We start from the raw sequence: 25583 nt of genomic DNA, 5'->3' as shown, positions 1-25583 counted from the left end.
GGTTATGGTCCGGCGGACCACACTTGGGAGCCTGAGTCGCACTTACATTCTCCCGAATTGCTGGCCCATTTTTTGGCCTCCCGTGCCCGGGATCTCGCTTTGGGGGAGGATGCTGTCAGGATAGCACCACGCTCACGCACTCGTGCAAACAGCTCATCTTTGCAAGTCACGCACTCGCCCATTTCCTCCAATCCTGTGTGCCAACCAAATAATGCATCAAGCACACAACATCGGAATCCATCTCACAAAGGTAAAACCCCTATGCGCCGCGTCTCCTTCCGGGAACGCTGGGGGTTGTCTTGGAAACACTGGCAGCCTGTCCATAAACTCCCATTGGTTCGTGCACGGCATAATGCCGTGTGTAACGTCAGCTGATGCCTTAAAGACACCGCACAGACTTCAGGACGCTGCTTCTGAATCTCGTTGCCAGTGGCGTTTTCATTGTTACTCTTTGCTCTTGTTTAACTCGACCTTGTTTTTTGCATCTGGATTGCTTTTCTGTCTCCTCGGCTCATCTACAATGACGGATCTCGACCTGGAGCGTTCTGCAGACTTCTTCTCCTGCTACTTGTCATTGTTGCTCTCGGACTACGACCTCGGAATTTCCCATCGGATTGCCTTTGCCTCAACCTCGAACTGTTACATTGTATCTCAGAACTTTTTCACAGATTTTCTTTTGAAGCTTGCTTGGATTAAGGACTTGGTTAGAGGCGTCCTCGTTTCGTCGGTGTTAGGTGGTATCCAGGACTTGTGTAGGCGTCCTCGTTCCGTCGGGCATAGTCTGTTACGAGACTTTTGCTATTTGGATTCACCTCCTCACTACAGAAGAAGGACACTTGTACATTCTCCAGGAATTACTGCTTGCCAAGGGAAGACACAGGTAGGATTGGTTTTGAACTCTAGTGCATTTTTTACTGCCTTACAGTGTTGTACTACTTTATGATTCTGGTTATACTTCCAGGGTTACGCCTTCCATATACCTTGACAAATATCCTTAAGCAGACACCCAAACTCTGATTAGTGAGTATTACTATTGTTAGTATTCTTGTATACTCTGGTGTGTGTTCTTGGCTAATTCTTGTTATTTTCTTTGCAGCCAGAGGTGTACCAGGGCGTAACTCATTTTTGGGCAATACTCATCTCAATCTGTCCTTTCGTACTCTTGAGGGGTATATTGTCAGAAAGACTAAATAACTTCACGACGTGTGAAAGACTGCCGGCAAGTCCTGTATTTAGACTTTTTTGTTAGTGTTGGTTCTACCGGTCAAATTCATATAAAGTTTCAAAGGTTTCTTAGATTGCAATTTTGGAGGGAGATCTAGGGTCTCCAGATTATATTCTTTATCTTGCTCAAATTCTTCGATCGAATGCCCATCCAGTCCCCCTTCATCATCGGCCTTGGACAGGTTTTCAACGTCTGTATCATCCTCTACTATAGACCTTTCTTTTTCCGAGATCGTATAGGTGGACATGTGTTAGGCAGAAACCTGTGCAGTTCCCTTAGGGACCACTGCAAAAGATTTAGGACTACAGGTGTTCGCAGTAAACCCAATTGGTAGCAGTCTGTACCACCCAGATTTACCTGGTAGCTGTGGCTGAGCAGTCAGCCACAGCTGTAACAGTCCTCATAGGAATTGCCTCAGGGTACCTAGTAGCATGGTCTACTACAGCAAGGATAAACCTGTTGCCTGAGGAGGTTGGGGGATCAAGGGGGCCAACAATGTCAATTCCTACCCTCTCAAATGGGACTCCCACAACTGGGAGAGGCACTAAAGGTGCCACATTCTTGGATCCAACCTTACCAGAAGTCTGGCAGGTATGGCAGCTCTTGCAAAACTTATCTACCTCAGCCCCCATCTTTGGCCAATATAAGTAGAGTGAAAGCCTTTCCTTGGTCTTCTTGAAGCTCAAGTGACCAGCCAAAGGAATCTCATGGGCCAGTTGCAAGAACTGTTGTCTGTTTTCTTGGGGTACTAGTAGCCGCTTGTAGTCTCCAGGTGCAGACTCAGTTGGTTCACTGTAGAAGAGGCCACCTTCCCAGTGCAACCTATACTTCTCAGGCTCTTGCCCATCCGCCTGAGAAGCTGCTTGTTGGCGAAGACCTTCCAGAGTTGGACATTCTCTCTGTCCCTTACTGAAGTCTGCCCTGTTGGGTCCACCTTCTGCCAGTAAAGACTGCAGCTCAGGATGGTCAACAGGATCCAGATCTCCAATGAGTTCTTGGCCTTCCACTAGCTCTTCCTCAGAGTCTAGTTCAACCACACAGGGTTGTACCTCCCTCTCAGCCTCAGCTGGAGGTGGAGTTACAGGTGTAACTTTGGACAACCTAGGGGAAGTCCTTGTTGGAAGCACTGGAGTGCTTGCTGTTGGCTGTTTCTTGCAAGTCCTGGGTTTCCCCTTTGCTTCTTTTTGTTCAGTGATAGCAAGTTTTAAGTCCAGTGGAGTAGGAGTGATATCTTTCTTCATCATCTCCTTGGGAGTACCTCTCATGGTTCTCTCCCTTGCAGGTCTGGTGAGCTCCTGTAACCTTTTACTAGGAGGTCTGGGAGTATGTGACACTACTCCAAGATTTTTCAGGTCATTACCCAACAGAACCCTTCCTGGTACCTCACTTTGTAGGCTGACAGGTATCTTCACAGTCATGTCATTTCACTGGATGAGAACTGGTAATTGGGGAAGCATCTGCACAGGCCCTCCAGCTAACTTGGTGAGGCGTTTGGGTGCCTTAGCAACATCCTCAGCCTGAAAAAAAGATTTATCCACCACAGTTATGCTGGCCCCAGTGTCTCTAATGGCAGGGGTCTCCTGACCCTTCACCTGGACACTGTCCTTATAATACTCTTTAGTATTATCTGGGATAGAGTTATAGACATCTAAATTCTGTGTTCCCACAGACCCAGAGATACTAAAGAAACACTGGCTGAGACTCCAATGGGTTCATCAGCCAGTAGTAGAAAGTTTCCACTTGCCATTTGTACTTCCTCCTCTGGAGCGAAGGCTAAGGAGACAAGCTGGACCCCTGAAGGTTTACCCTTACATCTGGGATCTCCTTTCACAAGGTCAGGCGAACCACAAACATAGCATTTACCAAATGCTTTCTGGAATGCTGGCTTGCTCTGACCTCCTTCTGGTTTACCACCAGAAGGTACACTACTATGATTTGGATTCCCTTGTGGTTTACCCTTATTGTTTTGTTTGGGGCCCTCTTTGGGATTGGAATTATTAGAGATCTCTCTGGAGTCCTTTTTTGGCTGTTTCCCCTCATCCTTTTTCTGAGTTACCCCAGAGTCCTTGTGAGTAGCCCTGTTGGCAACCCACACGTCAGCAGCCTTAGCTAGTTTCCTGGAATCTAATTCCTTTGAATCAGCCAAGTGCTGTCTGAGCTCAGGAGAGCAGACATCATAAATTGACTCCAACATCACAAGATTCTTCATTTCCTCATAAGTGTTCACTTTGTAACCCTTAATCCATCCCTCTAAGTTCTTCAAACTTTCACTCACCCAGGTAGCCCAAGGGGTACCATCATGCTTTTTGAGGGTCCTAAACCTCTTAAGGTACTGGGAAGGGGTCTTCCCAAATCTAGCTATCAAAGCTAGTTTCACACATTCATAATCCTTCTTATCCTCCTCCCCCAACTCCATTACCACATCAGTTGCAACAGGGGGCAGCCTAGAGAACAACCAGGAAAGTAACTCATTTCCTGTAAAGTTCTGGAGCCCATGATTATATTCAAACAAACTCAACCAGTCCAACACATCCAACTTAGGCTCATACATACCCACCAATTCCTTAGGCATCTGTGGTCTTTTGGGACTGGAACTCGTAGAGGATTCGGAGAGAGAAGCACTTTCCACAGACAATTTTTTCATTTCTAGTTCATGGTTGCGCTCCATTTCTCTGAGCCTTAGTTCTTGGTGCCGTTGTTCTGTTTGAGCATTAATTCTTTTGAATTCTAATTCAAGATTAATTTTTTCTAGTTGCATATATTGACGATTAAGTGTGGGACCTGGTAAAGGTCCAGTAGGTACAGCTGGCAGGGCAGGTAGAGGCCCAGGGGAGACAACCCTAATATCTTCCCCCTCCTCTTCTGCATCTGACTCAAAGTTTTCAATACTAGCATTCATATCAATATCATTGCTGTTATCTAGAGTTGCTGGAGTGGTAGGTTCCTCTGAACCACCATCCAGACTTTGGTTTGCTAACAACCTTTCTATTAGCTTCATTTTCTTGCCTTTAGTCAGGAGATTCTTATGCTTACAGAGAACTCTTAAACAATCAGCAGTTTTTGTAGCAAGGGACTCTTGACTATAACTTTCCATAGTTGACATGTTTTAGAAAATAACTTCTTTAGTGCTTTGTGGTTAGTTGCACGAAGGTATCTATAAGCACTCTAAAATGTATGTGCAGGTCCCTTAGGGACCACTGCAAAAGATTTAGGACTACAGGTGGTTGGCAGTAAACCCAATTGGTAGCAGTCTGTACCACCCAGATTTACCTGGTAGCTGTGGCTAAGCAGTCAGACTTCTCTCACGATGAGTTAGGCAGTATGCAAAGTATACACAATAGGTACAGAGACACAGTAGTACAAGCAAACACTGACCAGAGCTTTGGTGTAAAAGTATATAATTATTTATTTAAAGACACACTTATAATTTACACTAGCACAAAAAGAGGTAAGTAAATTCAACACACAGTCACTATTACTAGATGTACATCCCTTATTCCTTATTAGACAAGTCTTAGTTAACACCACTTATTTACAGACAGAGGTGAGCGCTTAACTAAAGATGGCACTCCAATAAATTAAGAAAAAAGGAGGGAAAAGGCAGAAATTAGGAAAAGCACAAAACACAATACTTTAGAAGCACCCAGCAAGGCAGGAAAATCAAGTCTACTTGTGAGCAAAAAGTTCAGAACCCAGGCTCCCTCTTAGAGAGAGCGGAGCACCAATGCGCCCAAGATCACACAGCTAAAAAGTCTTGAAAAGTCTTGCAGGGAATTCAGCAAAGAATTAAGTCAGCTCCGAAAAGTTCAGTTAGCCAGCCTAGGGCCAACCCAAGTGGTAAGTGGAAGCTTTAAGAGTCGCCCCACACAGACCGTTGCGAGGGAGGCCAGGCGGACACAGTACCTTTAAAGTGGAGAGGATCCTCCAGCGGGGGCAGTTGTTCCTGGCAGCAGGTGCAAGTCACGTCGTCGTCCAGAGGAAGAGATGGTCTCAACGTGGAAGAAAGCTGAAGGTCGTTGCACTGCCAGGGTGGTGGAAAAACCGTGGTATTTCGGTTGCTGGGGTGCTTGGCATGGGCAAGGCGGCCACGAGATGATCCGGGAAGGCGAAAAGACGGGCAAACTGGTTATCCCCACCAGTCAAAGGAAGAAGACTCTCCGGACTGGAGATCTCCTCTGTCGTTGGGAAAAGTGGTGAGACGGTTCAGCAGGGCTCCACTGGTGGTGTTGTCGTTGCAGGTCGGCTCAGCTTCTCCCTCTTCGGATTCTTTAGGTCCTGTGGCGACTTCTGAAGTTCCAGTCCCCAAAGCCTGCTTTTATGCAGCAAACCCCCATTCATTCAGCCTAGCTCTAGCCTAGCTCTCAATCAAACATGTTAAGTGGTGAGCCGGGCAGCACACCACTTGGGCCAATCACACAAGAGTGCGACTTGAGTTGCCAAGGCAACTCAGTCCAGGGTGCCTAAACCCCTTCCCACACCCTTCTGTGGAGAAGCCCGCCAAAAAGTGGAACAAAGGGCCCGACTTGGGTTGGAGTCACAGAAGCGAACACAAACGCCATTTTGGAACCGAGTTTTAGCAAAAATTACCAACCAGTGATTTAATATTAATTTAATAAACCGGCGGTATTTCGAGGATATATTAAAAAGTGGTAGCCTCGAACAATGGGAAAATCCGATAGGAAAATATTTGCGGTCGAATATAAAAAGTAGTATCCACTGCCACCAGCCAAAACTCGATCAGGTGGGATGGAGACGTGCCCCCTCGAACAACAGACCCCGGGGCAATCAAATTGCCCCGACCAGTACGTCCACAATATGATTGTTTGTACTGGTTTCTGTTCATAATTTGGGACTAGTAAAGCCAATGGTGACTTTACATGCCCTGGGAGACAGTAGTCAGTCCCAGGGTATGGAGTCTATGTTTGGGGGTCGCTACGACACCCCAGGGTTACGGCACGGAGGGTGATGTGTAACCTACATACCAAAAACATATGAAGCCCTATGGAGTAAAGGACCCCATAGCCCATAAAACACATTCAAAGTCAAAGGAACACCTCAAATCATGTCTAAGAGTGGGAAAAAAAGAGTCTCACTCTTAGCAGGAGAAAAAAACTAAACCTCAAAAAAATCCAGCAAAGCTGCTGGGGGACTCACTAGGTTTGGGAAATTAGCCTTTACAGAGAATTCTCCCTAACAACATGTCCATAAGGTCAATGTTGGATGACTCTGAGGTTTCCGGTTGTTCGAGCTCAAGCTTTTTTGTTCGTATGAAGGGGGTTTTCCGGTCACATTTATTCCAGTCAGCATGTTTGTGTAGCCTTGATTCTGATGGTAGAGTTGTTTATTTGATTTCTGTGCTGTCCGAAGTGATTGGTTTTTGGATGTTTTCCCTGTTTGCGGTTTTGGAAGAGGTCTTCTTTGTGGGGTGGTGTTCTGTTCTTTATTTACGCTCAAGAGGGCCAGTTGTTTTTTGGTTGCAGCCATTCCTGTTTTAGTGAACATTTCACAGATTTTTTTATTAGTCTGTTCATTATTGAATGGAGCTGGTATCTCTTGGCGTTCATGTTCAATTATGTTTGTTTGTTCTGCGTGCATTACTGAACCGTTTACTTTGAGTGATTGGTTATCCTTCTTCCCCTGTTTCAGTTGTTTGTTTGATGGACGCACCCTTTTATCTTTAATGTTCTTCGGGAGCTCTGCTCCTACCTTTTTTTCTTGGGGTTGTTTTGAAGGGCTTTCGTTTCTAGTTTGTTCAAGGTGACGTCCCTCTCTTAGGTTTTTCTCTTGTGTTGTTCGAGAAACCTCATGCGTTATCGATGTTATATCTTCAGGATCGGAGGAGGAGGATCGTTTAGATCGTTCTCCTGCATCGATTCCACTGTGTCTACAGTGTGCCTCTTATTTGTAGAATCACCTAGTGCAGCAGGAGTTTTTGCGTTGTTCTTAACTCTCTCTTTGACACTCTGCCAAGCTTCTTCCTTGCCTTTCACCAGGCTTGGCAGTTCCTCACTTGTTTGGTCGTGGAGAGGATGGTTGTCCGAGGTTGTTAGGGGTGATTCTAAACGATTCACTGAGCATCCTCCTGGACCTTCATTTCTCAATTGTTTCCACCTGTCTCGCTTATCCTTCATAATTTACTCTAAATAGTGTGGCGTAATTGAGAGATCCATTGATCAGTATTGTCCATGTTGCTTCGTAACGCAGTAATTAAGCCTTCCATGAAAATCATCTTTGCATGGACCATAGCTAGTAGGGTGCTGATTCATAGAGCTTCATATGCAGAGCTAAAATAGCCATCATTTTTGATATCAAAAGGAAATTGTTGTGCTGACATTTTTTGAGAGATTTTGGTTGAGGCTCTGTTTGTGGGTCATTCAAGGAGGCCTTCTCGTTTGCAGCCAGTACTATTGGAAGTACATCAGGGACCGAAGTCTCTTCGACATTTGAGTTTGCAATTCTTGATCTCCCTCCCCCCAGTTTTCAACACGCTGTCAGGTGAGGGGGGGGGGTCCTTATTTCTTAGTGTTTGTGTTGACGTCTCCACCCATTTGCTGTTTTGGAAGTTTCCAATAAAAGTCTGTCAGAAATTTTACGAGCCTGTGTCACTTGTATTTGTCTGCTGTTCAGTGCTGTAAAGAAAAAAACCCTAGTTGTGTTTTCATTTTCGTTTTGTGCGTGAAAGGGATTTACTGTCGTAGATCCATTAAATATTGACCGTTTTTGAGGTTTGCAAATATTTTTTTTCCGTTCTTGATAAAATGTATTTTGTCTATCAAGTCTTGTGGCACCCCTTCCTCTGTTTACAGTCTGTTGTTTCCTCTGTTTACAGTCTGTATGGCATTCTATCCTCACTTATTTGAACGTTTGCCTTTATTTGCAGTTGGCCTTTCAGCACATACCTTTCAGTCGGGCTATCACTGTTTGGGTCAAAGGTTGGTCCTTAGTCAGAATTGAACATTTTGGTTGAAGGTCTTCTTCTATATTGGAGTTCGTCACAGGGGCTGGGTCCTCCTTTTGGTTCATCATAGCCCCTAGATGGATTGATTCTTTCTGGGAGTAGGAGGTTTTAGTCGAGAGTCTTCTTCTATGTTAATGTTCAGTGATGAGGCTAAATCCTCATTGGACTTCATCAAAACCCCAGCAGACTTTTGTATGTTGTTTTCTTCTTCTGGGTAAATAGTGATCCCATTTGTGTTATGCCCAGAATCTCCATACTTGTTCTGGTTATTTATATGAATTGGTTCACAGTTGTCCATCTGTACTCCAATCTCTCTCACATTGTCCTGATGGTGGTCCGGGTGATCTATCCCATGACTGGAATTTTTTGATATCGATGGAAGGTGATTTTTCTCTTCATCTTCCTTTGCTTGTTTTATCATCCCATCAATATGTGAAGCTGCACGGAGCCCTATTTTAACATCTATATTGAATGGGAAGAACGTCTCATTGAGACTCATGTCTAGATGTGAGTTTTCATTAGGGAGAGATGTTCCTTACTCTTTAGGGGTTGAACACTTATCTTCAAAGTCTGTCCCACTAAGTTAAATGTTTGTGGGGGTGTTCAAGTGTGTTTGAGACAGGGTTGTGCACAGTTGGGACAAGGATTCCATCGTTACTAAGTTAGTATCAGCGGTCCTTAATTGCGCTTATCACTCTGTGATGGTTATCTTGTTCCACCACCAAGATTTTCAAATATCACTGTGGCGTGATTTAATAAACTATTTTAAGAAGTATGGGTTGTATGGGTTAAGGCTGAAGCTAAGGCTGAGGCAAAGCCCAAGTGGGATCACAGGGGAACTTCCCTAACAGTCTCCCACCTGAGCAGCCACTAAAAGCCTGTTCTTAATTCTGTGACCTGTCTTAAAGGGCAAAACTTAAACTTATATTTGCACTTTATGTCACGCGGGATCCCAGGGAAGCCTCCACAGCAGTCTCCCGCTTTAATTTAGTTTTCAGCAACTAGCACACTCATTCATATTCTCATTTACATAGGTCTTTCTTACCTAGCCCCCCTGAAAGCAACAACTGTGATCTAGGTTAGACCATGTCCACCAGGATGTACGGGCCGAGGCACCGAAGCGATTTAAAGTGGTTTAAGGAGGTTCAAATGATTGGGATAATTATTTTTGCAGAATTATTTTTAAGGAAACAATTGGGCAGGCCTGTCCGAGGTCTCCAAAGTGTTAAAATACCAGAATATCTGCAGAGTATGTGCAGCAGAATTTAGAAGTTTAGGAGTACAGGAGTTTACGAGTTCAAGAAGAACTCATTTGAAAATGGGGGAGTTTCCACTCACCACCGTTTATACCACCGCTATAACAATGGCATAGCAACAACAACGCTGCGTTTCCTCCTTCGCTGCCGACTCCGACTCCTAAACCAGCTCGGCACCCAGCTCGTAAGCCAACTTGGTTCGGCATGCAGACCAGTCCCGGTCGCGGGTCATACTCGCTTCTTTTCCTCTAAAGGGTTAGAGGAAGGAACCTTACTGTAACAATAGAGTCAAGCCGCACTGCTAGAGAGACACGCTTACGTTCGCTCTCGTTACACAGCCACTTCCGATTCTAGATTCTTTCTTTTATGAATACACTTGCTACTTGCATCCGTCTGGTATACTTTCCTGCTAAGGCTTTCTTATACAAACAATCTTGTAATTTGAAACCACCTGGTATACTCTCCTGCCAGGGCTTTTCTCTTGTGACTTGCATCTGCCTGGTATATTCTCCTACCAGGGCTTTCCTTATACGTATACTCTTGAAGCTTTAACCTGCCTGGTATATTCTTCTGCAAGGGCTTTCTCATAGGTATGTTCTTGTGGCCTAAGTCGTCCTGGTATACTCTCCTGCCAGGGCTTTTCTTATTCGTGCACATTTGCAAACTTGATAACCTCTTATGTTTATTCTGTTCTGTCTTGAATCTGCCTGCTATGCCATCCTGCCAGGGCTTTCCTTGTTGGTATGCGGCATACATTTCCAAACTTGACAGTCTCTTACATTTACTTCATTCTGTCTCTCTGAGTGTTATTCATATTCGTCCTTTCTTACACACTGCATTCAGAGTTATTTGCTTTCGGCAAGGTTGCCAATGCACCCACTTCCCTTGGGTGTACTCACTGGCTCTTGATTGCATGTAAGCTCTCCCTCGTCAAGCCTGTAGTGGCTTTTCACCGTTTGGCTCCCTTTCGCCGCCTATGCGCCGTAGCTTCAGTGTCTCTTGCGGCTCCCGCTTATCTGTTCAGGGGGCAGTGTTGAGGCTGCCTTTCAATACCTGTGAATGCTCTGAGACCTTTCTCCTGCCTAGGGCATCCTCACAGTGCACTCAGTCAGCTCTCCTCTGCTTCTTCCACAAACCGGTTGGCTCCATGGACCTTGCACCGGTGTCCCTTCGGTCGACACAGAGAGGACTAGAGCTCTCCAGCCAGCATCTCCCTGTCAGCTGGTTCACCAGTTTAAATCTCCCAGCATCAGGAATGTTCCTGCAACAACTAGAGGGCAGCTTGGGCTCTTGGCCTCCATTGATCTTCATTACTCGGCTCATCTTCTTCATCGCAGTATTTTCATATTTAGGAAAATGGAGGGCAGCTCTTGATAATTTGGATGCCAAGTCTGGTACAGTGCTCTCAGTGATCTCGAAAGGCAAATCAGTTCTTGATGACTTGTATGCAGCGTATGGGAAGCGGTTTTCAGGAATCTTGAAAGGCAAGCAAGGTTTTGATTACTTGTATCCATATCCTGAAAGTGTTTGCAGTACCCTTCCTAGGTGCATGAGGGGAGGTATGACACTACACCATTAAGGCATGGGGAATGGAAGGGATATCTTCAAAAGAAAATGGGGGATACCATGTCTCTTCCAATGATGTCATGACACCTCCCTGAGGGCTGCCGGCCCCCATGTGATCCGCCCTCATACAGCTATCGCCCAGGGTCAGGATCAGGTAGCGGCTGCCGTCTGCTGGCCACATGGGGAGCGGTCACAGCTGGAAAGAAGTGATGACACCATCAGATTCTTCACAGTTCTCTTTTAAGGATTGTAGTGAGCGGAGCAGGAATTCCGATATCAGGTCCCCACCCCCATGCTGGTATCCCCTCCATTAAGCTATCTTCTCCCTCATGCCTGCTGGCCACCTAGTTGGCTTTACTGGGTTTAAGAATGCTTGAATGGTATTGTCGTTACCCGTGCATGCTAGTTTCGCCATCTCGCCTCAGATACTGTGGATTGAGCCTTTTCAGTGCCCCCCTCTGGGAAGCCTTGGGTCTGTGACACCGGGAGGAGCTGCAGAGTTGTCAGCCCCACAGGCCTCTGTTCAGTGCAGGTAGGGGTGCCTGTTCAGGGCTCGGCGGTCCCCGTGGCATCAGTGCAAGCAGAAGGGGGAGAGTGGATGAGGACGTACCCCCAGCACCTCCGGCTCCACTGCTCTCTGGCGTCTGTCTCCGGCGTATGGTGCTCAGCCCCCAGCACAGTCTGGACCGGGTCCCAGTCCTCCTTCCATTGGCGTTTGTCTAACCTCTCCAACCCCTCAATGGAGATCCACAGAGTCTGCGAGTGAGAGGACGGGGCAGGGGGGATGTGGAGCCTAGGGTCGAGGGATCACTTACTGCAAGGGGGCAAGTCTCTCTGTGGCTTCTCTAGGCCGCAGCACCTCCACAGCAATCACCATCTTGGTAGAGGCTCTGCTTCTTCCTCTCCACTTCGGGCCTCGCGCATGAGGCGCCAAGCCTCCGTTGACAGCCCACAGGATGCATGCCTGTCATGCTGTCTGTGGGAGCAGTGGGGGATCATCTCTGTTGCCTTTGATGGGTGCCTGGCTTCCAGGGCCGTGAGTAAATTACAGGGACGTGTCTGTTCGGTCTGCCATATTGGCCACGACTGTCAGGACATTCTGAAGTAAACTTTTTAACCAAATAAATGCCAAACGCACATATCCAACTAGTTGGAAGGCCACAGGGATGGTGACTATATTTGAAAAGGGAGATTGGATGGAAGATACAAATTATTGCCGGATAAGGTTGTTGGATGTAAGCTCAGTATATGTGTTTACAAAATAGATTTGCTCGCTGCACATCTAAAAAATGTATCTCTACGTTCCACACAGTGTTTAGAACTTGAGTAGGTTTTTAGAATACATCTTCAGTTGCATTACTTTTTTTTTAAAGGGAAAATGTATATATCTTGCATTTATAGACCTCAGATTTACTTTCGATTCAAGAGAGAAACCTCTCCGGTATTAAGTGTGTTTTAAAAGAACAATTAGTTAATGCCTCAAAATGTACTCTAAGCTGAGCTATTCACATTGGGTGTTCATCTGATTTATAGAGAGCTATGCGGGCCTTTACAGAACTGTGCCTCTGTACGCTATGTTGTTGGGGGAATCCATAAGGCCATCCCCAAGTTAAATTGGTGTTAGGTTAGGGTACGTAATGGCCCCACTGCTTTTCTCCTTATTTAGTCACTCACTTACATTAATAAGTTAGACAGAGATGCACCACCGATAGGTGGATCAGTAGCCCAAGATGGGCTAATGTTTGCCAACAATGTGATTTTAATTTCCAATTTCCCAAATGGTCTACAAAAACAAGTACATTTATTTTATAATTTGTCTAACTCCAAAGGGTTAAGGATCAACAGCAGTAAGATTTAAATTCATGGTAAATTTGAATATTTACCTCCAGAGTGAAAAACTAGAAAAAGTAGTCAATTTTGATTATCTTGAGGACAGTTTCTGTTAAATCTACTGGATGGTCAACTCGGGTCCCAAACAGCTTCCTTATTTTGTCACTAGAGAGGGTAGCACTTCCTTCATTTTAATAATCTGTTCATGGGCAAAGCAATTGTACCAGCGAACCAGATTTGTCAAGCAAAGGCCTAAACAAAACACTCTATGGGGCCGAATAGTGGATGTTTGAAGATCCTGTCTCCATAATTAGAGCAGAGAGCACGGTTCTCTGGTTGCTTTTACAAGCGCGACAAAGTACATTAGTAGTGTCAGTGAAATTGGAATTAGGGGCTTAGGGGTGAAGAACGACGCTAACCTCAGATCATTCGTTTAATGGATAAAGCTTTGGAGTGCACTCTTTTTGGTTCATTTTAAAAAGGAACTTACTGGCTTTGTCTTCTCCAGGCTCTAGGGATTTGCCATGGACAGATACATAAAAAAATGTTGATTGCACTTCATATGTCAATCATCTGGGTTGACGAGGACTGCATAACCAGTTCTAGGACAAACTGTTTGAAGGAAGCTTATAATGGCTGGGAAGTCAGAGAGACAGTCTGTGTTAATTCAACGAGCAGCCTATTATCCCATTGCCTTATAGAGAAAAGAGATTAAGGAATTGAGTGGTGCCTTGAAAGATTGGAGTCCATTTATGTGAATGTACTTCACAATCAAATGCGCTTAGCAATAATTCAGCTGGGTTCCTTTTGTTCTAAGTGGCCTTCCAGCGCACAGATTGAGAAATGCTGTCCATTCTACAATGACACAGAGGAAATCTTATCTGCTTCCTTCTGTTTTGTCCCACCTACTTGAGATTAAGGGCCTGGATGCAACCTATTTGGTGAAAGCATTTGATTTGTTCTTATCAAGATGCACTAGCACTTTATTTAGCTGGAGAATCAGAGTCAATCCGTTTTGGTGTTTCAAACTTTATTTTGAAATCTTGGAGATTACAGGAATGCAGGGACGTCAATTGGGGGTCGCCAGAGCGAACTCTGTCGTTTCCTCAGCGACCTCTGGAATAGTTTTGCGACCTGTGGCCAGGAGCCCTGGAGCTTGCGTTTTTTATAAATAGTTTGAAACTATTTATAAAAGACGAGCAAGTTCCCGACGCCACCCTACGCCTTGTCAGTGGAAGCACTAAGCAGCGAGGTGCCTGGGGTGCCTTCAGCGAGGCTATTACTTGAGGTTGCTTAGCAACCATAGCTCGTCCGGCCCGGGGCAGGGTCGAAGAGCAGAGCTGTAGAGCAGTGCGATGACTGCAGCAGCCAGCCAGCTACACTGAGGTTGGTGCGCAGCGCGGGCGCGACAAAGTGAGCTGAGCTTCCAAGCAAACTGTGCGGCAGGACTGGTGCAGGGCAGGTAACGCACATTTTATCATCAGACTGTGCCTCCGGACGCGTAATTGCCAAGTCTGCTAACATGTGTTTGTATTTGTCCCTAATTTAATGAATGCACTCCACGGTTGCACTTGTCTGTTTTCTGCTCTCAGCAAGGAGGAGGGGTGTTGAATGGACCCCTGCACTTCTTCAGCCGGGCTTCATTGAAAGAGATGCTGGAAGTGGAAGGCTGTGTTTAGTACTGAGGAATTGGCGCACTGGAGCAAGAGATGGGAAACGGGTGAAACAAAGCTATCGTTTTGTATAATAGGGACAGTGCAATGTTTGCATGTTTACAAGCCTTTAAAGGAACATCAATCCGATTGCTGCATGATAAGGAAATCACTATGATCCATTCCCTCAATTAAATTCAATAGTTATGCGGTTTACACCAACACTCGCAAACTGGCTTCCTATGCATGTATGCGGTACCATGGGAACGTTTGTCCAGCAAGTTTATTGTCGTTTTTGCTGTAAACAAAAAGTGACAAGAACTTGTGCTGGGTAGAAAATAGAAGAGATCGAAAGGGAAAGCATATGAAAAAGTGGCCCAGAGATGGAAAACAAGGAATTAAGGGGGAAGTAGTGAGACATGGAAACAAAGCTAAAACAGGGAATGTGAGGGATGGACCAAGCCTTGGCTTTGGAGAAAGAGGCAAAGGAGCAGGTAAACCAGAGAAGATAAGCTAAAGCTATTAGCAATGAAGGAGGTTGTGGGGGGTATTATAGGCTTGTTGGGCTTCTTATTTGGAGGACTGGGGGAGCTGAGCTGGAATTCCCTGTGGTCTAAATTAGCAAAGGATAAAATGCACACTGGCTAAACATCTAACAGCATGGCAAATACTGCGATCCAGAAGGATATTGCAACCATATTTTTCTTAGTGTACTGAGGGATATTACATTAGGATGCCACTTCTGGCGATGTCACATGGGGGTGGGGCCAAAAGACATCACTTCATGTGAGGTCACTCATGGGCGGGGTCAAATGACATCACTTCCACGACCTGGCATTTTGGTGAAATGACGTCCGTGCAGGAATGACTCCATGCGTTAACTAGTAGTATGCTCTCTGTATGAACATTAGGATAGAGGTACAGGATGATGCATTTTCTGCACTCAAATCTTTGAGAAGAATAGAAATTATGTATTTAATTGTATAAAGATGTGTACTCCCTGGATTTTTAACTGGTGTAAGGAATGTATTAACATTATTATTATTCATGTGTTATGTATTTAGTAATGTTGTTTTTATAATTTACTAGCAGAAGTACCCGTTCTGCAAACGGATTCTGTAGACAGACATGATAATACTGATCCTGTAGGTCACTGTAACGATTTTTTATCGCTTGATGTGCACCCTGAAGTAAACTTCACTGAGAACAGGCACATGTGACTGGCTGACATGCCCTGGAGCAGACGTTGAGGGGAAACGAGAGATGGTGTGCTGCTGCATACTAGGACCTTCTGTGCTCTCTCCCCACCTGTCGCCTCACCAAGGCGTGGTGCAGTTAATTGCACTGCAAATATCTTGGAAACCGTGCATCCTAGCGCCGGGACCTAGAGTTTTGTTCCTTGTGTCGGGACCGGTCCTTCTACGAGCACATTGATGTTTCACAAATTTCAGGCAGCCGTCTCATGTGTGAAGGTGCTGGAATCCAGAGAATGGGGTCGGGTGTCCAAATGTAAGGTAGCTAGTAATGTCCCAAGGGTCCTAATAGTTAACTTATCAAAATGTTGTGCCGATTGGTGAAACAGTGTGGAATTGTATAAGGAACAACGCTTTACCAAGCCACAAACTCAGAAGTAGATGTTGCCTTGTGCTGAAATCCAGAGAAAGTGGTGGAGTTTCCAAATGTCATGTAGAAAGTATTGTATGGAGGGTCCTGTAAGGAAAGGCTTGGCATCCTCAATGAATACCTACACAAATGAGACACAGTTCAAGGGTGTTATTGAATTTTAAAGGGTTGGTTAAACGCCTATCTAAACTTAAATCTAAGGATGGGAAAAAGCTACAACCATCAAATAATAATAACGCAGTCCTAGTCGAGGCTGTCAAAATAAAAAGGGCCTATGCTAATAAATCTATTGCCAATCCTTACTTTTAAATACAAAATGGTGTGGGAAAGTAGTCTATGCAAAAAAGGAAAAGTGTTCAAGAAACAATATGTCAGGACATTTGAGCAGTTGGCTTCCCTTCCCCACGCTTTCAGCATGGGACAAGGCAGCACACTCAAGCCTGGTGCACCCTCTGGCTTCCTCGGCACGAGGACACAGTTCAATGGTTCCGCTGGTCTCACACCACTCTGGAAAAGTCTTTAAGAAACAAAAAGGATTCTCAAAAGAAACACCTCTTGTCAAAACCCAGGCTTCCTCTGCCTTGAAACAGAAGTTAATTTTACTTGTCAAAACACACAGTATTATCTTCTTTCCCAGTGGCTGTTGGTGCTTGTAGTTCCTTTTGTTATTCGTACAGTTCAATATCTCAGTATCAGGACCTTCTGTGTCAAAGTCTCTTTGCCATTCAAAGTCTATTACTGCACAGGGTCTGATGTAGCAAACAAGACACAGAAGTTACTTTCCTTTGTCAAGATGCTCACATTCATAAGTTCACGATTGGTCTCCCTCCTTTGGGCTCGGACCACGGGTCCCCTTTTCTACAATGTTCACAATTCACAACTTGGGTCTCCCTCATCCGTGCTCAGATCTCTTTTCACACAATGTTCACAATTTGGTTTCCCTCATCTGTGCTCGGACCATGGATCCCCCTCTTCTGGGCTCATATCCCTTTTGACATCAGAATCGAAGTCTTTGGACTGGGAGCAGGAATTTGCTTCACACGTTGTAGGACCACTTCGATTTACCATTCTTTACAACTCTTTAACTTTCAATTTTGGTACTTCTCAGCTGGAAAACCTTACAGAGGCCTTTGATTGGGCACACATGCGGCGCTGGAACACTCTGTCTTAAAGCTTTGCTCTTTTGGACTACAAGTCCCAGAAGGCACATTTGAGGTTGTGCTCCCACTTCGCCAGTTACATGCACTTTTGGGATTCACACAAAATTCTTGACACAGCAGGTTATCCCGCCTTAACTTCCCTCGAGTCACAGGGTCTTTTACCCTCAGTGATGAGGTGTTAGCGGGTCCTCAATGGGGATTCACTTGAGGTCAGGGTCCCAGCACATGCCCCTCAACTACCTGGGTTTCTGGAACTCACCCAAGGAGCAAGCACAGATTTAAGCACTACCAGAAAAGTGTAGCTGGAGTTTTGGTTCCCTAGGGTATGGCTCCCCTGCCACACTGTAGTCCCCTTTGTACTCACAGACTTCAGTGTCTTGGCAGTCTGCCCCCCCCCCCTTCTGGCTTCCCAAGGTTCTCCCAGCTGCTGACTTCTCCTTCTGGTCATCACGGTTCCTTCAACATCCCCAGCTCGCTTTGAATGTGTCTGACTTTTATACTCAGAGTTGATTGGATTCAGGTGTGAGTAGTTGTCCCTCCCTGCCTGGCTCTGCCTGCCCTCATTATTGGGACAACTTGGAGACTGCCTGGGCAATACTCATGTCTGCCATTCTTCCTCCCAGTAGTTGGACTTCTAGAATGGAAGTAGGGATTGTGGGAGTTGCAGGTTTTCCTGGAGATCATGGAAAATCCATGATGGTTTTTGTCAGGATGAAGGGGGTAAATGTATTATGATGAGCAAATGGATTTTCTATTGGGTTTTAATTTCCCTGGTCGTTTTCTCCTTTTTCTTACAGAGAGGTATGATGGGACTCTGCTGACAATATCACATGACAACTGAGGGGATGTCAGGCAGGGGTGCATCGGAATGGGAGGAACACCATGTCTCGTCTGAGAGCATGTCTCCCATAGTCACAAGTACCCCCCTGCCCAGGTGATCTTCCGTTGCTCGTCCGCCCGCAGGGTTGGGTCCCAAGTGCCATGGTCCTCCTGTGGCCACCTGAACAAAGGATCCACAGGAATAGCTTGGGAGAAAGGCCTCGGGTTTCTCACAGTCCTAGCAGGTAACTATGCAAAATGTGGTGCAGATTGGTGAAACGGTGTGGAATTGTATAAGGAACAACACTTTGCCACAAACCCAGCCAAAAACAAACAAAAAAATAACATTTATATGTGTAGATAGATGTTTTATGGATTTGTAATAAACTTTGAATGGCTTGGCTATGTCGTAAATTATGAGAGTTTGTATTTGAAAATACAATGATCTATAGTATTTATGACACATAAATACAAGTTATTTATTTGTCTGTCAGAACCTGTACCGCAGTGAAATATAAGAATATATATAATGTGTAAGGATGTGGAAGAAGAAAACTTTTATTATACCAGAAAATAAAAGAGAAAACCTATCCCTCCCTAACTCTAAGAGGGGTTTCCCCGCCTCAACTAAAATAATAAGGAATCAGTCAGGATGTCCACGTAAATCAAGAGTCCACGGTCCTGTGTAAAAACCTGTTTCTGTCTCTTACATTTGTAACTAAACTAAAGGGGTAATGAAACTTCTTACTCCAGAAGAATGGCTCCCTTTGTTCCGGACTACGGATTCCAGTTCCAGTTGTCCAGTGGGATCTTTACCTGAGGGATTGACTCCCTTCCCCAGGTCTCGGTCCCTCTCCAACGCACAACACAATACGCCAGATTGTAAAGTAGTAAAGTTCTCAGTTCAAACTCAAAAGGTAAAGTTCCAATACAAACATCAACATTCCTTATTGCCCATAGTTGTTTCCTCACTATTGGGTTCCGGGAGAATGCCTCCCGTCTCCAGGTATCTTGCTCTCAGTGTTTTCACAATGTCATAGAATGTCTCGCCTCCCCAGGCCTTTTCTCAGGCTTACTTTGGAGTTCACAACATCAGGGGGAATGTCTCCTTTCCCCCTGTCTTTTCTCAGGCTTACTTTGCACAGTTCACATCTGCTAAAGGGATCTCAGATCCTCTTCTCCCTCTCTTTGGTTCGGCCCACTTGGTTCACTCTCCTGCCAAGTGTTGCATTGAGGAAGATACCTCAAATTGTGCATGTGGGTCCTAGACCCAGCTTTCTCTTCCGCTGTGTTCTGAACAACTTGGTTGCCTCTCAACCTAAGTACTGTCACAAGGGAGGTACCTCGTTTTTGCATGTGGGTCCAAGACCCTGCTTTCCAAGCCCCCACCGGCACTAATGTCTAGCCCTTTACCTTCACAGGCATCTGGAAGCTCTGTCGATCCTCATTGGGTGCTTACGGTTGTTTGACAGGCTGCGTGGGTGTTTCTCTGCCCTCCGGCTCTGATCCCCTGCTTCTCATTCCTGGTACTGGTCTCAAGCTTGCAGCTCTGCTACAGGTTCGCTCCACACCACTGCGTTCTTTGTTCCTCAGGGACTGAAGGGATTTCTCCGTCTCACTCGAATGTACCTGGCTGGGTGGTCCTTCTTCGGCTGCTGGTACGGCTGTGGCTTTTCACAATGCAGTACTTCTGGCTTCTCAGACAGTTATGTAAGTTCTTTGTCAGTTTTTACCCTAACCTCCCAGTCCCCCTCTGCGGAAAGCCAGAATGGCGATTACCATTCCACAAATTATTCTTTATGGCTCTACACCCCTACTTCATCTCAGTTGGAGTCGCATAGTTTTTACTTGGGCATCTGTCCTCCTAGTCTCAGTAAGGGTGAGCCCTATAGCCCTACACATATACACATACACATGGGATAGTTAGGCAACATGGAGGTGGGGTTTAAGGGATATGTGGATGTATTGTGGATGTATGGGAGTTGGGTATAGGTTTAGAATACAGTGTTTTCCTCAGATGATTGTCCTTGTCCTTAGAGGGAGAGCCTCTCCCCATCAGACCCTCCCACTGAGTACCACCCCCAGGGAGACTATCGGGTAGCGGCCTCACATCCCTGATAGGAAGAGGCTCCCCGTCGGGCAGAAGTGACGAAACCTGAGGATTAGTTACAAATGCTTTAAGTTGCAACTTTACAACCATATTAAAATCGTGGCTAACGTAACTGCGGGGCCAGTGAAATGCTGAGGGATACAGGTACTTTACAAACTGTAGAAAATTTTGATCAGATAAGCCCCCAAGCAACATATGTTGACATTACCTCTGGCTACGAACAGGTGTTAAGAATGGATCAATTACATTCATGCATTTTATTTTACCGAATGACAACCAAAATGGGCTGCTGCTGTTTTCCTGTTCGCTTTCAACTGATTTAAACTTATTTGTGCAGATTGCAATCTAAGCTAGAAGGTAGATGAAATGTAGGTTAGAACTTAATATCTTAATCTATCTCTCATCTGCTTCCTTTCTAGGTTACATTTTTCCTTTGCCTCCAACTTCCCTTTATCCCTCACTTTCTCTGCCTCCACTCTAGCACTTCATCTATTATAGTCACATCCGTAACAGCTCACCATATCGTCTGTCTGCACTTAAACATGTCTAATGTTGGTTGTCCTTAATCTATGTATGTCGGCCCATGTATTGTCACCAGTGACTGTCTCATTTACTGCCCTCCACAACCTGGTCAGAAAGCCACTCGAACTCCCCCTGTTGTAAGAAGCTCACTGCTTCCCGACAAATCTGAATTCTTGTCTATTGTACGTTCTTTATTGATCAAAAGAGCATTCTTCCTCCCTGTATACAAATAAACAAATACATTCTAAATAAAATGCATATGGAATATGTGCTGCTGATAATCTGATGAGCTTTCATGGAGTTCACCACTTTTATTCAGTGCATTTACCAAGCATAATGGTTACAGACCAAAAATGCAATAATTCTTAGTAGGCTAGGGGGACAAAGAGTGCAGCACACTTGAACTGTATAACCCGATAGTAAAAGAAGACATTCAGTATTCAGTTTTCTTCTTCTCGAGATACATACCAAGGTTTCCATTGTTACCAGCGCAAGTTGTCCTCAGGGCTTTAGAAAACTCGTCCCAGGAACCCAAAGCACATTCATCTCTGATCCTCTCTCTCATCAGGGAGCCATTCTTATAGCTTAGGAAAGAAAAAAAAAATGGTACAGACCCATGAAATTGTGAACATCACAACTGTCCTTCTGATTCTATGTCAACATTTTTCCCCAAAATATTGACAACAATATTGCTGCCAGCAATTATACTGTCTGTAATATGCCCAGACCAAAATGTCACCTTGTTGTCTACAGTTCAAACACTTTCCCATTGTATCGTGCAGACCTCATTTAATCTAGAATATCGAAAGGTAAATCCATTAGTATCCATTACCTTATAACCACGAGTTACATTGGTCCTCCGAAAGGTTACCAGACCTGTTTTTTGTCCACGTTTTAAAAAATGTTTCTTGTAATATTAATAGCCTGCAAGCACCAGCTTTTCTGTAACCAATGGTGCCTTAGCCAAAGAATCAATCACACTATGTAAACCAACTGTCCGCTCGGGTATCGGGAAAACAACTTAACTAAGCAGGCAAGTAACATAATCCCATGCTTCATATTTTGGAGGGTGTGGCACATTTCACAGTCCAAAGCACCACTAACGCCAAACCCATTGCAACTGAGAACAGAGAAAGAGATGGGGTTTTAGAACACAGTGTCTGGTTGGCATGGCAACTGGCAATGCTCTGGATGCAATGGCCAATGCACAATTTGTTACTTTAACCCCTTGAGTGCTAAAGACGAGTTTGATCGTCCTATTTGCATAGAGCTCAGCATTTAATAGCCTTCCACCATGTACACCATTGATTGTGGGTCCTTAATGTATTTGGCCAACGGGGAGTTAAGCACAGATCACTGAGTGCTGCTGAAGCAGCATGCACATGATACAAACATATGTGCTGAGCCTCCCCATGTGTGCCTCCAGTTGTTCCATTCATAGCAGGTAAAAGCAGAGCAATTAAGTACTGCCTTTGCCTGATTTGAATCAATGAGCTAGAGTTAGACCGAAGAGGCTGAGCACATAATGAAGGCAGCAGATGGCCCTGTCACCTCTCATTATTGCGCTAACAACATAGGAGAGGACTCCTCTCCAGTCAGTCAGCGTGCCTATCAGTTAGCGTGTCCACGTTGTGGAGGGGAGGGTAATCCGGTCCTCCATGACAGGTCATGGTGAGGGTGCGAGCAGGTTTTTTTAAAGTAATGTGTATACATATATGTCATACTTAGACAAATTACGTAAAATTAAAAAAACAATTTACCTGCTCGCAGTCTCTGCAAGCACCTCCACCGACGGAGGACCACCCTCACTCCTCATCTATGCAACAAATGCTGATTGACAGCTGTCAGAGTGTTCACGTTGAGGAGGGGCAGGCTATCTGGTGCTCCATGGCAGCACAGTGCGCAAGGAGGTGTTTTTCTACTGTAGTGTTTATGTACGTGTATATCTGTGTGTTTGTTCTTAGCAAACATCCTTGTTTAATTTTAAGACGGTCACACCTGCCTCCTGGTTCTAATAGACCTCTCAACTGCTTTCAACACAGTAGACCACCAGGCGCTCACAGGCACCCTACATTGGTGCATGGGGATCAGCGGCCTTGTTCTATGCTAACTCAAGTCCTAACTCGCCAACTGTTTGTTCAGATAGAATCCTGTAGATCACCAATGCTCCCCAGTCACCTGTGGAATCCTGCAGGGTTCCATCCTCTCCCCAGTGATCTTCAATCTATACATGGATCTGATGGGAGCCCTCGTGCTCACATACAAGATCCACCAATACGCTGACGACGCACAGCTACTGATGTGGAGTGCATACTTGAAGCTCAACGCCTCCAAGACAAAATTCCTACTCCTCACCAACAACACCGAATACCCAGACATACAGATCTGGCTAAGAACCAAGAACCCTGAGGGCTTCACACCTGAGCTCACCTCCTGCACCAAGTCCCTTGGGTTCCACATCAACAAACACCTCTACTTCAAGACACACATAGCTAAGAAAACTAGACAGCTTGGTATCAGCTCTCCCTCCTGTGAAAAGTCAAGCCCTTCCTCCCTCCGGACAGCTTTAGATCCACTGTTCAAGCACTAGTCCTATCCCACCTGAATGGGGGCAATGCCCTCCTCGAAAGCCTCATGTCACTCTCCCTTGTGCCCCTTAGAAGTGTCCTACACGTGGCTGCACGCCTTATCAAGGGTGTACGCAAATACGACCAAATCACCCCGACCCTCATCGTCCTTCACTGGCTCCCACTGCATTCACAAATCACCTTCAAGTCTTGCTGCATCATCTGTAAGGCAGTCGCACAGTCACTTGGCGTGCACTGGAGTGTTGTGGGGAGGAAGGGAGTACAGTGTTGTGAGGTGGTGCAGAATGGTGATGTCTGATAAGGAAGAGATATGTGTGAAGTTGTGTGAAAAGGTGAGGGATGGAGGGGTGCGATGTAGAGTGGAGTGGTATGACGTGGTGTGTTTCAGGGTTATGTGGTTGTGGAGTGGTATAGTATGGGATAAGGTGATATGGAGTAGTATGAAGTGGAATGGTGTGGATCAGTGAGGAGTGGGGTAGAGTGGAGTAGTGTGTGTTGAGTGGTTGGACTGTGGTGTTGCATGGATCAGAGTGGTTTAGAATTGATTGGTGTGGTATGAAGTATCCAGGGTGGGTTGGTGTAAAGTGATGTGGGGTTGGGTTGGAATAAAGTGGAATGGTGTGGGGTGATGTAGAATAGTCTGGTGTGAGGATGAGGTGGAGTATTCTTTGGGTGGAAAGGGGTGTTGAGGGTTTGAGTGGAGTGATAGGGAGGACTAGGCTGGTGTTGACCAGAGGTCAGGTGGGGTGGTGAGGGGCGATATAGGGTGTGGTGGGGTGGAATGGGGTTGAATGGAGTGGTGCAGAGTGGGTTGGAGTGGTGTAGAGTAGGGTGTGGTGGAGTAGGGTTGAGTGGCATTGGGTAGCACAGTCATTCCTCCCCCTTGCACGGTCATTCCTTCCTCCATGTGCATTGTCATTCCTTCCCCTACGCTAATTATATAACACATTAAACTGCAAAAACCAACACTACTGGCTTTGCCAATGCTTGCTTTATATATGTCACAAGTTTGTATTGTACCCAAGTCCTGTTTTCCCCCCAGGTGCTTTGAAGAGGCATCCACGTGAGTTAATGCATTATTAAACTCAAGAATAAAATAGAACACATGGCTAGATTATGATGGCAAAATTAACATCATTGTAGTTACGTAGTGGTTGAAGAAGTTTAATTGGGGATATGTTACTGGTCCCTTCAAGTTTAACTCACAGTAAAATGTGATTTCTCCTTCTGGTTTATGATAAAGATAATGTTGTTTTGGCTCTGCAATTATTTGTATTTCAATCAAATATTTTAGCATCAAAAACACAGAAAACTGCTAGAAACATAATCCGTGTTATACTCAATATGCTTGATAATATATAATTCAGGATACATTTGTATAGTGCACATAGATATCAGAAATAAAATACAAAAACAATAATGTACCTATGTTTAGTCAGTGGTTTGCCCACATTCCCTACGCTAACTTGAAAGGCTTTAGGAGAAAACAAAGAACGGTCAATGAGGAAACTGTAAAGCAACCTTTCAGCTGATAGGGACTGCAGGGAACCAGAAGGAGTCTGACTAGAGATTAACATTTGAAGGGTGTTTATTTGAAATAAAAACAAAAGGCCTACATGCCTGTCCCTATTACTATGAGAGATTTCTCCGTGCCTAAACACTACAGTAAAGGTGCTTGTCAATCACCCAAATCAAAATAGACCCCAGTCCGAAACCTAACCTCTATCTGGTCCTACCACTTTTAGAAAAACTTAACATACAAATTAGCCAGAATATATAAGCCCTTCTACTCAGACTTCCTTCTGTCCAAAACTACGTGGGATGTTCCCAGGTACTAGCCATCAAACTAACATGTTTTTTTTCATAGTTTATCAAAGTAAGGTTTTTCAGTCCTCTCTTCAGATTCCTAATAGCAAGCTTTAAGTCTTTACACAAATCCAACGGTTCACAAATCCAATGGTTTCAATTCCTTCGAAGGAGAAATTGAAAGAAGGATGACTGCAATGTTCAAGTGGGAAAGGGATTTATGTTAAGCACAGTACATACAGACCCCAGCGCGTCCTTCCTCCAGGCTGGGACACTGCAACTGATATAGAGCAGCTTTCAAGCCTAAACATTCTGAGCTGCATCATACTACCTGAGAGCATACCACTAAGAGCATGAAATGCATCATCAAAAGGCTGCACTAACAACCATTTACATATCAATATGGCAACATCAATAACTATATACATAAGCTTAATAATAACAGATATGATTCTCTTTGTGTGATTC

The 25583-nt window shown here is 45.0% G+C and overlaps 1 protein-coding gene across 4 annotated transcripts in view; it reads right to left on the bottom strand.

The window, feature by feature from the left end:
- XYLB (xylulokinase) overlaps nucleotides 1-25583 on the bottom strand; it is a 1749028-nt gene that overhangs the window by 1003329 nt on the left and 720116 nt on the right. For all 4 annotated transcript variants that reach the window (XM_069647728.1, XM_069647731.1, XM_069647730.1 and 1 more), the window contains one exon: nucleotides 21190-21305. In XM_069647728.1, coding sequence (XP_069503829.1) covers nucleotides 21190-21305 — 116 coding nt within the window. The remainder of the gene's footprint in view (nucleotides 1-21189; nucleotides 21306-25583) is intronic.

This window comes from Ambystoma mexicanum, chromosome 2q, assembly GCF_040938575.1.
Source record: "Ambystoma mexicanum isolate Mex_15411 chromosome 2q, UKY_AmexF1_1, whole genome shotgun sequence".
NCBI classification, from domain to species: Eukaryota; Metazoa; Chordata; class Amphibia; order Caudata; family Ambystomatidae; genus Ambystoma; species Ambystoma mexicanum.
This window is presented reverse-complemented; position numbering and strand designations above follow the sequence as displayed.